The 12,192-nt window shown below is 53.4% G+C and overlaps 3 protein-coding genes across 6 annotated transcripts; 1 reads left to right on the top strand and 2 right to left on the bottom strand.

Annotated features, from left to right (window-relative positions):
• Nucleotides 1-1,093: 1,093 nt before the first annotated feature.
• LOC120650929 (UDP-glycosyltransferase 86A1-like) lies at nucleotides 1,094-3,820 on the top strand. Its single transcript, XM_039928235.1, has 2 exons — nucleotides 1,094-1,824; nucleotides 2,687-3,820. The coding sequence occupies exons 1-2, from the start codon at nucleotides 1,269-1,271 to the stop codon at nucleotides 3,595-3,597; spliced, it is 1,467 nt and encodes a 488-aa protein (XP_039784169.1). The 5' UTR covers nucleotides 1,094-1,268; the 3' UTR covers nucleotides 3,598-3,820.
• Nucleotides 3,821-5,314: 1,494 nt separating this feature from the next.
• Nucleotides 5,315-9,531, bottom strand: LOC120650930. Of its 4 annotated transcripts, none has more exons than XM_039928237.1 (9): nucleotides 8,891-9,531; nucleotides 8,196-8,740; nucleotides 7,979-8,070; nucleotides 7,662-7,898; nucleotides 7,077-7,231; nucleotides 6,793-6,969; nucleotides 6,032-6,190; nucleotides 5,763-5,931; nucleotides 5,315-5,485 (listed from the first exon to the last, which is right to left on the bottom strand). In XM_039928237.1, the coding sequence occupies exons 2-9, from the start codon at nucleotides 8,462-8,464 to the stop codon at nucleotides 5,475-5,477; spliced, it is 1,269 nt and encodes a 422-aa protein (XP_039784171.1). In that variant the 5' UTR covers nucleotides 8,465-8,740; nucleotides 8,891-9,531; the 3' UTR covers nucleotides 5,315-5,474. The 4 variants fall into 4 exon arrangements, 2 of the variants coding, with proteins under 2 accessions (XP_039784171.1, XP_039784170.1); XM_039928236.1 differs by having other exon boundaries at nucleotides 7,662-7,901; nucleotides 8,891-9,376; XR_005665864.1 differs by lacking the exon at nucleotides 8,891-9,531 and having other exon boundaries at nucleotides 5,763-5,918; nucleotides 7,662-7,901; nucleotides 8,196-8,570.
• Nucleotides 8,718-9,901, bottom strand: LOC120650931. Its single transcript, XM_039928239.1, has 2 exons — nucleotides 9,495-9,901; nucleotides 8,718-9,410 (listed from the first exon to the last, which is right to left on the bottom strand). Exons 1-2 carry the CDS (start codon nucleotides 9,671-9,673, stop codon nucleotides 9,200-9,202), a joined length of 390 nt encoding a protein of 129 aa, XP_039784173.1. The 5' UTR covers nucleotides 9,674-9,901; the 3' UTR covers nucleotides 8,718-9,199.
• Nucleotides 9,902-12,192: the final 2,291 nt, after the last annotated feature.

Raw genomic sequence — 12,192 nt, 5'->3', positions numbered from 1 at the left:
GCCACCGGCGGTGCGCGGTTCCTGGTCAGCTACCTCTCCACGAGAGGCGTTTCCCGGTTCCTGGTGATGCGCAAGGTCAACCACCTCAACCTGATCCGCCTCGTTGGCCTTTGCCACCACCACGGGCGTGCACATGGACGTGAGCAGCGGCAGCGTGCTCCTCGCCGGCCGACGATGGGACGCGCGCCAAGCTCGGTAGCTTCGGCACTGCGCTGGCCATCAAGGGCGGCGGCGGCGCCACCGGCGCCGGAGCCGAGGAGGCCGGGGAGGGCGAGGATGCGGGCGGCCGCGGCGAGCAGCGCGGCGAGGCAGAGGCATGTCCAGGGGAGGGCGAGGTCGAGGAAGGCCGTGGTGCCGCCGGTGATTGGAGCTCGTCGGCGACGGAGAGAGAGGAGAGGATGTGGGGAAGAAGATAAGAAAATGTAAATAACATATAGCGAGTACAGATTTAAAGAGATTGTTGGTTTACCCATACTATAGGAGGTCTTCTATCTTTTTACAAAGCTTGTAAAACTTCAAATTTAGATAAAATTATACAAGAGCTCTTGGAGATGCTATAATATGGATGTATTATGCATCTCAACTTTTGATACAAATCACACCTAATGATGCATTATGGATGTGCATCATTTGAATTTTTTTGAACACTTGCAACTATAATTTTTATGGAGTTTTCACGTTTCCACCGAGAAAGTGGGGTTTGCACCGAATATTTTTCCTGATGATCTGCACGTTGTTCTCTCCTATGTCTTCTCTTACCGGTTCTTTGGTTGATATATGCAGTAGCTAGCATACGTGGCGGTAATCGACACTCTATCATCACCCCAGCCCAAATATCACTGGTGCTATCACTGGTGCTGTTGCATGCTAGAGACGCTGACGACTACTCCCTTGTACATTTGTACCCTCTCCAAGCATTTCGGACCACAAGAGAGACGTGGCGGCAGCAGGGGATGCCCCCACCGCGCGCTCGTGTTGACGATTCCACAGCTCCACCCAAGACATGCACGCGCCTGGCCGGCCGCAGCCATATCTTTGTTCCGTAACACGCCGCACGCGCGCATATATATGACCATGGAGCCCGGCCCGGCCGGCCTCACCCTCCTATATACCAGCCGCCCACTTCGCTCGATCGCTTGCATTTTCCTCACGGTAGTTTCACGCGCACCACACGCTCCAGCAGAGACACGGGAGGGAGTTTTCCTATATATTTTGGTCGTCTCTGGATCTGGACACAGAGAAAGGAGAGAGCGCGTGGCGTGGCACGTATGGGGCAAGAGGCAGCCGTCGTGGCAGCGAACGGCGCCGGCGCCGGCAGCAGCAAGCCGCACGCCGTGGTGGTGGCGTACCCGCTGCAGGGGCACGTCATCCCGGCGGGGCACCTGGCGCTGCGCCTCGCCGAGCGCGGCTTCGCCGTCACCTTCGTCAACACCGAGTCCGTGCACCACCGGACGGCGCGCGCGCTGGGCGGCGGCGCCGGCGACATCTTCGCGGGCGTGCGCGCGCGCGGCGAGGGGCTGGACCTGCGGTACGAGCTGGTGAGCGACGGCTTCCCGCTGGGGTTCGACCGGTCCCTGAACCACGACCAGTTCATGGAGGGCCTCCTGCACGTGCTCCCGGCGCACGTCGAGGAGCTCCTCCGCCGCGTCGTCAAAGACCCGGCCACCACCTGCCTCGTCGTCGACACCTTCTTCGTCTGGCCGGCCACGCTGGCCCGGAAGCTGGGGGTCCCCTACGTGTCCTTCTGGACGGAGCCCGCGCTCATCTTCAACCTCTACTACCACATGGACCTGCTCGCCGAGCACGGCCACTTCAAATGCAAAGGTACGGCCCGGCCGGCGGCGATCATCATCGAAACCGGCTTAAATTAAATTCTTAATTACCTGCATGTTCATCGTTCATAATCGCTGCTAAGTTGGGCTTGGGCGGGTACTCGACTATTTATAAGATACTAGTAATAGTTATATATTCATCTTTCTTAAAAAAAGCAAGCTTAGGTTATAACTATTACTCGTCTCGCAAGTACATCGCCTCCACCTCCTCCGGTCCAGGATGGGTGACCATCTCCTGTTGCTGCTAGTCCTAGCATGACTTTTCTTGGAGAACTAGAACATGGCCAAAAAACCAGGTGACGAGAGCGGACCCCACAGGTGATCTGATCCAGTAATTCTCCAGCCGCCACCCCAGGGCCCAGGGACAGGGGCGGGAACGTCACTGGCTGCAGGATTGCGCAGATAACACTCGGTCACTGGTCGCCCTCTGGGGCTTGTGGGCCATACGATACGACTGGCGCTAGCTTCTCGGTTTGGCTTGTTGCGGGCGCGCCGCATCATTCCAAACGCTCACTCATATCGTCCGTCAGTAATATCCTCCGTAAGAAAAATAAACACTATCACTGTCATCTACCGCTCATGTCGTTGCCTGGTTGGTCCGGCGAGGAAGAGCAGTAAATATCGTGCTGCGGCCTGAACCGGATCGACCGATGACGACCCTGGCCACTCATGCATGGACTCGTGGTGATTATTATTTCAGAAACCGGCCGGAATTAATACCATCGTTTTGCAAGAAAATTAAATCTTCTTGCTGGCATGATTGATATATAATAACAAGAGTCCAGTGGTGTTTAATTGTTTTGCTGAACAAGGAATAATGCACGCATGATGAACAAATTAAATAATGCCTGCAGAGCCTCGCAAGGACACGATCACGTACATCCCCGGCGTGGCGTCGATCGAGCCGGGCGAGCTCATGTCGTACCTGCAGGAGACGGACACCACCTCCGTGGTGCACCGCATCATCTTCAAGGCGTTCGACGAGGCCCGGCGCGCCGACTACGTGCTGTGCAACACCGTGGAGGAGCTGGAGCCGTCGACCATCGCCGCGCTGCGCGCCGCCGGCAAGCCCTTCTACCCCGTGGGCCCCATCTTCCCGGCGGGGTTCGCGCGCAGCGCCGTGGCCACGTCCATGTGGGCCGAGTCCGACTGCTCCCGCTGGCTGGCCGCGCAGCCGCCGGGGTCCGTGCTCTACGTCTCCTTCGGCAGCTACGCGCACGTGACGCGCCGGGATCTGCACGAGATCGCGGCCGGGGTGCTCGCCAGCGGCGCGCGGTTCCTGTGGGTGCTGCGCCCGGACGCGGTGAGCTCCGACGACCCGGACCCGCTCCCCGAGGGGTTCGCGGCGGCGGCGGCGGCGGGGCGCGGGCTGGTGGTGCCCTGGTGCTGCCAGGTGGAGGTGCTCTCGCACGCCGCCGTGGGCGCGTTCCTCACGCACTGCGGCTGGAACTCCGTCCTGGAGAGCGTGTGGGCGGGCGTGCCGATGCTGTGCTTCCCGCTGCTCACGGACCAGATCACCAACCGCCGCCTCGTCGCGCGGGAGTGGCGCGCCGGCGTCTCCATCGGGGACCGCGGCGCGGTGGCCGCCGACGAGGTGAGGGCGCGGATCCAGGGGGTGATGGGCGGGGAGGAGGGCGAGAAGCTCAGGGAGCAGGTGCGGAAGCTCAGGGCCACGCTCCAGGCCGCCGTGGCACACGGCGGCTCGTCGCGGAGCAACTTCGACGAGTTCGTCGACGTGCTGAAGCGCCGCTGCGGGGGGCACTGAGGATCAGAGCTACCCGGTCGAGGAAGCAGCCTAGCCGCGCCAAGTCTATCTGGAACACGTGGGCATGTACTATCATGTGTAGCTGTTGTATCCTCCAGTGTACCGTCGAACATAAACTGGCTCGATCGAAGCGTTGTGAGTACGGTCGGCCATTGTTGTGCAGGTTTGATGTCAATATATACGTATGCCAATAACCTTTGGTCACTCGTTGGTTGAAGCTGAAGCTCTCCGCTTGCCTGTTAATTAATTATTTTTTTTCAAAAGTGGAAATTTTATTAACTTCAAGTGTAGTTATATGGAGGTGACATTAACGGGTCTCGCTAACTTCTGGTTGACGTAGGGAGGGGCTCCCTACGGTTGATCTCCCGACCGTTTTTTTTCTTTTTTTAGTAAGTTTTTGTCGTTTTGTGATAAAAAAAGGTTTAGAAAAAAATTCAGAAAACATTTTCGGAGAGATAGAAAAAATTTCAAGGGGAATTTTAGAGAGAGAAAAAATTTCAAGAAAAATTTTAGACAAATAAAAAAATTTCAAGAAAAAAAATTGAGAGAGGTGGAAAAAATTCTGAAGAGATAGGAAAAAAATCAACGAGAAAAAATTTGTGCAAAAATCAATTGAAAAAAATTACATCAAAAAAATTGAGGTAGAAAATTTTTTATTTAGATTATAAAAAATAAAGAAAAATGAAAAAAAAACAACCCGACGGCGGTGGCAGCGGCGCCTCCTCCCCGCCACCAGCGCCGCGGATCCGCTCGGGGGCGCCGCACCGCCTCCCCGCCGCGGATCCGGCGTCGCGGAGCCTCACTGCAGCGGCGAGCACCTCTACCGCCGCCGCAGAAACGGGCACCTTGCCCTTGCCTCGCCCCCAGGTGGTGTGCGCCCACCTGCCAAACCTTGTCTCTGCTCAGCCTCAAAGGACGGTGATGGGATCCGTCCTCAAGGAGCTCGTAGTTGTGCTCGCAAGTCTTGGATCCATCTGCCATCCTGTACGACCTCGCTGTGAGGATGCTGTACGTGGAGAGAATCGCTTGATAGCTCATTGTGTTTGTTGAATTTAGTGGCAAGGTTTACCTTAGTCCAGCGGTCGGGCTTGGAGATGAAATGGCACAGCTCGAGCTCCCCCACCAGCCGGAGTAGATCCAGAGAAAGAGAGAGAAGAGAGAGGAAGAGGCGAATGGAAGAGAGAGAGGCAGACGGGAAGGATATTTGTTCGGCTGGGGAATGATATCACGTGGGTGCCGGGGCCCACTGCGTGAGTGCTAGGCGCGTCGGTGGAGTCGACCGTGAGTTTCTCGGTTGACTGTAGAATCAGCTTTCCGGCCGCGGATCCGCTCGGGGGCGCCGCTCCGCCGTAGATCCGGCGCCACGGAGCCACCGCACCGCCTCCCCGCCGCGGATTCGGCGTCGCGGAGCCTCACTGCAGCGGGGTCGCCTCTACCGCCGCCGCAGAAACGGGCACCTTGCCCTTGCCTCGCCCCCAGGTGGTGTGCGCCCACCTGCCAAACCTTGTCTTCGCTCAGCCTCAAAGGACGGTGATGGGATCCATCCTCAAGGAGCTCGTAGTTGTGCTCGCAAGTCTTGAATCCATCTGCCATCCTGTACGACATCGCTGTGAGGATGCTGTACGTGGAGAGAATCGCTTGATAGCTCATTGTGTTTGTCGAATTTAGTGGCAAGGTTATATGGAGGTGACATTAACTTCAGGTGGGCGCAAGTCTGTAGCGGAGCCGGCTCCGGAAAGGCGATCTACCGATAGATTGGCACCCATGCATGCCCAACATGCATGTACTCCGAAACTAGTACTGCAGTTAACCAAGACACAAAAGTGTCAGAGCTGGCCACCATCATTGTTTCTAGTTATTACTTATTAGCCATTAGATCACGCCACATCTGCAGTAGCAAAAATATAATCAGTTGGTTAATCAAATTTTGTGGCCAACACATGAAAACAAAAGAGATGAAAGAAACATCATGAAAACCTAAGATTAACCTATACAATTTATTCCTAGTAATTTGCATGTTTACCACCCATCTAAAATTTTCAGCAATGCCACAAGTCTTACCATTATATGACGAATAAAGTCTAATTTGACTAAGAAAAGGACAGTCATGGGGCAGCCAAAAGAAATTCAACAGCAATACAATTTTGATCACCCTTTCCACTAACCTTGGAAGAAGGGGGAAAAAACTTTCATTATGGTGAGCATAACGTCCAAGGTTCTGCTGCGGATCAAGCGGCATTCTTCAAGCTCGTGACGTTGGAAGACGCCGAAGGTGATAAGCTTCTCCTCTTTTCTTATCCAATCAGACATCAATTCACACTCTTTTGTGATGCCCTTGAATTGTAAGGGCCAGTAAGTCATAATAGAGACGGGGGATACTTGTTAAACCTAAGCGTGTTATGGCAAATGCAGTGTGATGCAGGCAGACACTTACCAGCATGGCGGCGGCGGCATCAAAGATATGGAACCCCTGTAGGTGCACAAGGCTCAAGGCGCACATGCAGATCACACTGCTCTGCTGGATGATATCATCAGTAGGCCCAGCACCATGCTTCAGCAGCTCGGACATCAGGTCAGCCTCCTTGGTAATACACTTGAAATCAATGTTTTGCATTAGTCAAAAGCCATAAAATATTAATAACAAAATAAACATCCAAAGGTGTATGTGCTGGGTTGGATAAAGGGGGTCAAAGCTAGGGTCACAAGTGAAACAATGAGCATGTAGGCCTCAGGGCCAAAGTTTTCACACTTGAAATAGCGCCACAACAATAGATACCAAGTCTGCAGCAGTAAAAAGACAAGCTCAGATAGATTGGGTCCGTTTTATTAGCAAGAAGCAGAATACAAGCGTCTCCTGAAAGTACATTGCTTGTCAATATTTACTAAAATAACCAGCCGTAATCAGTCATCAAATCTTCGACATTTCAATATTGATAAAATAGAACTGTAAAGACTGGACAAGAAAGAGAAAACCTCTCAACCTTTTCATCTTGAAATGGTGAGTCTAACTAGTTTATATATCGTAACAATAACCGTATAGAGATTGAAAAAAGATCCCACACACATGCACACATAAAGTTCTTTTTTCCTTTCCAATTAGGTCAGTACCTAGTTGTCAACAGCAGCACGCATTTGGTCAGTAGGGTTAGCCATGAATATGACACAACTTTTGCTTTGGCCAGTTGAGGCACATACCGCAAAAGCAATAGTAGAAGCAACATAATGTTTGCCCCCTGTAGCACATATGATTGAACTTGCACGCTCCTGGATCAGGTTACTCTGAATGATAGAGTTGACAGACCATATCTCATTCGGGAAATACCCCACGCGAGCCTTCCACAAAGACACAAGTTGCTCCTCCTTCTTGAGACACTACTTGACAACCAGTTTATTTAACATAGCAAGAAGACAAACAAAGAATAAAAGAATTAGGAGCAGGCTTCAACTGATGGTTTAGAAAAGCCAGTTATGATACTTACAACTTCGGCCGAAGCAACCAAGCTGCCAGTAAGTTCAGCAACAAAATTGGCATTGCACTTGTAATACTGCCGAAGGTAGTGGCAATAGTCAGACCAGGCAATAGAACCCTTGAATGGCAGCAGCCTGTCCCACCCACATGTTCTTTCCAACACATCTTTTGAGAGAGTAACAAAAAGAAAAAAAAGAATTTAAATCTTTGAAGCAGCAGTATTAAGACAATGAATACATAATTGAGGATGGGATATAAATAAAAACAATGGAGGGGGGCGGGGGTCAAGCAATGGGGGAAACAGCAACATGCATGGGCTTGCGACTAGTAGGGGTGGTAAAGGGCCCTCCAATTTAGCCTAGCAAATTTAAGGATAGGGCTGGATAAGGGCGGGGCTAAAATTATATTCATTTTTGAGCTAAAATTGATTAGGGCTCAAATTAATTTGTGAAGGAAGCAAAAGGGCCCGGCCCGTTACCACCCCTACTTGCGATGCTTCAACAAACAGATAAGCACAGCTTTGAGAAATTTAAAACATGAGCATGCAAAGGAACAGGAATACATTAGCATATAAATCTCTTGATCAGATCGATACCTACGAGCTTGACAGTCCTGATCCGTGCTGCATCGCAGCCCACTTCCAAATCTTCGGATGAAAAATCGAAGGCCCTCCTATCCTCGTCGGTACAGACCATCTGGTTTTCCCTAATGTCTTCCGAACTCCCCAGGAGGTACCCCCGCCGAAGAGGTACTACAGGGTCACCTCCAAGTCCAAGGTTGTGGCAGCTGCCCGTCTTGCTTAGCTTTCTTCTGCTTTGGCAGCTGCCAAGTTCTGCTTCAAAATTTTGCAGGAGAAATATGAAGGCATAGTTAACAGAATTTTGCAATTTCACCGCTTCACAAGGGGTGTACCTTGGTCATTTGCTTCTTTGTTCGTACCTTCCGCCCTCCTCTTCCTACTAATATCTGCACCAGTGATCTTTTTCTGATCTTTTAAGTTGTCCCTGGTTAGCACAGTAAAATGAAGAGTATCACATTGCTTCTCGACAATAAGCAACCTAACTCTCAGATATCATAAACAAACACTTTATAAACTGTGTTGTGTCAACAAAGGATAGACTATCCATACCATGTAGTGTTTGCTGCTTCAGCAGGAGTAATATCATTCCCATCATTTCTAGGAACATGTCCACTAAAAGATTTTTCCTTAACAAGTTTGTGCCCAGCAGCAGCAGGAACAGAAAAGGGGGATTCTGCCAGTATGCTGATCATTAAGTGCAGGGTTCTGACCCGAACTTGGCGACCCAACTCAAAATCATTATCCAAGTCCATGTCAAATGGATCAAAAGGCTGATTGTTTTTGCTCAACCAGTCACATATTTTATCGGTCTCCTTCATGATTCCCTTCAATTCAAGCCAACCAGCCACCCATCACTTAGCGGTTAGTGCACAGAGGTGCCCTCGCGTCATCTTCCACCACAGCGGTGCCCTCGCGTCCTTACCCACAACCACCTCCTTCCTCCCAGGCCTTCCTCTAATCCCCAAACCCCAACTCCCACTCCCGAACACCGACTACTAAATCCCTCACGCTACACTCTTAACTCACTGGACTGGACGAGATAAATCTCGAAGATGAGGGGCCTCGCCGGTGTTGGAGAGGCTGAAGATTGGGTGCTGGAAAAAAATCGGGTGTGTTGAGGAAAGAAAATACTGTGGCATCATATAGCAGTTCGCGTAATTCCCATGAAGAGAAATAAAGCAATACTAGCAAAGATGAAACGGTGCGGATGAAAATAAACAGATAGTCCGGCATCAGATCGATACCTATGTACTTGACAAACTTAGCCGGCGGTAAAACCTTCAAAAGACCCTCTTCAGAATGTTTTTTGCCCCACTTACTAAAGATTCTCCGCTCCTCCTCCTCCAACTTATTGAACTTGATTTCCATCTCCTGTTCCCGAAGTCTTCCGACCTTTCCAGGAGGAGGGGGGCCGGAGGGGACGACGGAGTGGACGGACGGGTGGAGTCGGGCTCGGTTCAAGGCGGCGGCCGTGTCGGAGGCAAAGCAACTCCAAGAGACTAGTTAAAAATTCTAGCTAAATGAAGAGGTAAAAGGCTAGGTAATATAAAAAGCTAGCTAAATAGCTGAGTAAACCAACAGATTCTCCATCTTGACTCTCCATTCCAGCCTTCTCCCGGCCTCCATCCTCTTTCCTGCTCCCCTCCCGACGATGCTGCCCGCCGGCACACACGCAGCTCTTGTCCGTCTCCACCGTCTTCCCACACCTCCGGCAGAGAAGAAGGCCACCGGGGATGCGGTGCCATCGCGAAGCCGCCGCCGAGGTCCATGTGGTGGCGGCCGCCGCCCGCGGCGTAGATACCGGCGCCCACGGCGGAGGAGCCGCCCGCCATGGCTGCGCCGCCGAGGAGGTCCGCCATGGCCGCGCCGCCGGGGAGGTCCGCCATGGCCACACCAGGGAGGAGCTCGATCTCGTTGGGGAAGACAACGATTTGGGCCGAGTCGAGCTCAATCCCGATGGGGAAGATGGCGATTTGAGCCGGGAAGTTCCGCGCCGGGAAGGAGGTCCGCGCCGCCGCCGACGCCATGGCCGCGTCCGGCCATGTCCACGCGCGCAGGAGGGGATTAGCAAGTAGAGGGGGCGACGAGTGAGGGAGGAGGTGGAAGAGAAGGTGCCTGCCATGGAGGGAGAGGCCAGAGGAGGGGAGGCCGCGGGAAGAGGAGGGGGAGGCCACGGGAAGGGGGATGGCGAGTGGCGTCCGCGAGGCAGAAGTGCCGAAGGAGGGGCACGTTATCGCGAGCGGGATGACGAGCGATCTAGCAAAGCGAGTCCGTTGGATGGTGTTTTGACGGGATTTTTTATATCTTTACCTAACCAAGTTTATTTAGCTCATCAGTTGGAGATGCTTGCCGGTGTAAAATTTTTAAAATGAAATCTTTTCACATTTAAATTACTAAATATAGACTAATTACAAAATTAATTACAAAATTCGGCTGTAAACTACGAGACGAATTTAATGAGGCTAATTAATCCGTCATTAGCGCATGGTTACTGTAGCAATTTAGTGTCTAATTATGGCCTAATTAGGCTCATTAGATTTGTCTCGTAATTTACAAGCAAACTATGCATCCCGTCGCCTGGTCGTAGGCGTGTCAGCTTCTCGCCCCGGAGGGCTCCTGAGTCGCTTCGGTCGGCGGGTTGTGCAGCGTCAATCCCGGCTGACTTGATTAGTGTCCAGTTCGCCTGGTCCGGTCCTTTCGCATTGAAGGGAAGCACGCGATTTCTCGAGACCTTTGAATGCGCCGTGTTTGATTGGTTCATCGTCGGTGCCGAGGCCGGATCCGCGACGGCCACCGGTTTTCGTATTCGCCTATAAATAGGGGCATGGTAGGGATTGAGTCTCCCCTTCCCTTAACTTCCATGGAGACTCTCTTAGCAGCTTTCTTTCCCTCTGCCCACACTCGCCCCCTAGATGAGGAGGGTTCTACTTCACATTTCTGGTGCTAGAAGAATGCTTGCAAGTGGCAGGGCACCCTTTGCACGGGAAGCGCCCTTTTGTGTTCCTCCCTCCAACGGCAGGCCAGGACCTGGTGGTGCGAAGGCTGCGTGCCGCCGTTAGGCAGGCCAGGCCACTGTTCTACCTGCTCCCTTGCGGTGCGGGAAGGAATGGGCCTCGGCTTGCCGGCGGCTACCTTGGCGTCTTCTCCACACCGGGCACGTGGGTTGGCGGCTGCGTACCCGATTTGCTTCGGAGACAGCTTCTGTCCGTCCCACTTGCTGGCGCTGATCTCCTACAACTTCGAGTGGGTGCATCATGATGCACGGGCGTGGACTGTGGACCCGCTGCCTCATCTTCCAGGGCGACCTGGTCAATGGTGTGTCTGGCACTGCGCTTAGGAGCTGCGGCATACGGGGAGGAACTCCTTGTTCTGGGGGTGGCAGAGTGGTCTTGCGTCCATGACGGATCTCTGCCTCCCAGACGTCGTCGGCCGATCCTGCGAGTGGCGGCTGGAGGGTGAGCGGCTCTGGCAAGAAGTCTCGGGTCGTCTCTCCCGGTTCAAGGAGGACAGTGGGACCCTCCCTGCGCAACGGCATGTGGTTCTGGTCTCCTGCCAACACCGTGGGTTTCCCTTGCCGTCGGAGTCCTCGGCTCGGCTGATGCTAGGAGAAGCCTTGCGAGGTGCAAGAAGAAGTCTCGCGACGTTCTTTGCCCTCATCTTTCTCCCGCACTTGTAGCAGCCGCACCGTAGATTCCCCTAGCGTTGTTCCCGAGTGGGGCAACTAGTTTTTGTTCATTGTAACAGCCGATGGCCGACTACTCTTCCGAGTGGAAGCAGCTAGTTTTCGTTCATTGTAATGGCTTCTGGCCAATTGTCTTCTCGAGAAGAAAATGAATTGCTCCGCCCCGCAGGGCGTTTTCGTTGCATTTGCATACTTACCGTAATGTTGTTGTTGTTGTTGTTGTGCCTTTGTAACGTGGTAGCCTCCATCTGCGATCTTGGGATCGGAGGAGCTGAATCTTTGCCACTTGCCTCGCTAGCCCGAGTGGGGGGTTCGGTGAGCTCGATGACGGGTATGCCCCATTAATATCTTAGGACAATCCGAGCGAAGTCTGACCTCGTCACGGATGACTCGGTCGACGGAGCCCGCTAAAGGCACTTCACTGCTCCATGGCCCGCATCCCGGCAGATGCCTAAGTTGTCCGATCGACCCAGGTGGCCTCGATGGCCTTCCTTCCAGTGGGAATTCTGTGGCAGTGCTAGAGGTCCGTGGCTCCTGGTGGCGCGGCAGTCCGAGGACCCCGGGGATGGCGGCGACGGCGCACTCTCATCTCTCCCGCGCGTGTGGCTGCGCAGCTAGTGGGTGGCGGTAGGCTGGTCGGGCCCCGGCCCCTCCTCCACGACGCCGATCCGACCCTCCCTCCTCCTTCCTGTTCGCCGCCACTGCAGAGCTCGGCGGATCTCTTCGACCTCGAGCTCGGTGGATCTCGACGGTGGCGCCCGAGCTCTCCGGCCTCGAACTCCGCAGGGTAAAAAATATCTCACTTTCAGACCTTTCCTCTCCCCAACGCCACTCTCAGATGGACAGCCGGCACTAGTGGCGGGA

This window comes from Panicum virgatum, chromosome 9K (assembly GCF_016808335.1).
Source record: "Panicum virgatum strain AP13 chromosome 9K, P.virgatum_v5, whole genome shotgun sequence".
In the NCBI taxonomy this organism is placed as follows: Eukaryota; Viridiplantae; Streptophyta; class Magnoliopsida; order Poales; family Poaceae; genus Panicum; species Panicum virgatum.
This window is presented reverse-complemented; position numbering and strand designations above follow the sequence as displayed.

Excerpts from the sequence above, each read along its gene's own strand:
- LOC120650931 (XM_039928239.1), bottom strand. The coding sequence starts at position 9,673 with ATGGCGTCGGCGGCGGCGCGGACCTCCTTCCCGGCGCGGAACTTCCCG. Across the intron at positions 9,411-9,494 it reads GGCGCGGCCATGGCGGACCT|CCTCGGCGGCGGCTTCGCGA; the intron begins CCTCGGCGGCGC and ends CCACCACATGGA.
- LOC120650929 (XM_039928235.1), top strand. The coding sequence starts at position 1,269 with ATGGGGCAAGAGGCAGCCGTCGTGGCAGCGAACGGCGCCGGCGCCGGC. Across the intron at positions 1,825-2,686 it reads CGGCCACTTCAAATGCAAAG|AGCCTCGCAAGGACACGATC; the intron begins GTACGGCCCGGC and ends TAATGCCTGCAG.
- LOC120650930 (XM_039928236.1), bottom strand. The coding sequence starts at position 8,464 with ATGAAGGAGACCGATAAAATATGTGACTGGTTGAGCAAAAACAATCAG. Across the intron at positions 6,970-7,076 it reads TGGTTGCTTCGGCCGAAGTT|TGTCTCAAGAAGGAGGAGCA; the intron begins GTAAGTATCATA and ends GTTGTCAAGTAG. Across the intron at positions 6,191-6,792 it reads CTTCTACTATTGCTTTTGCG|TGTATTACCAAGGAGGCTGA; the intron begins GTATGTGCCTCA and ends ATTGATTTCAAG.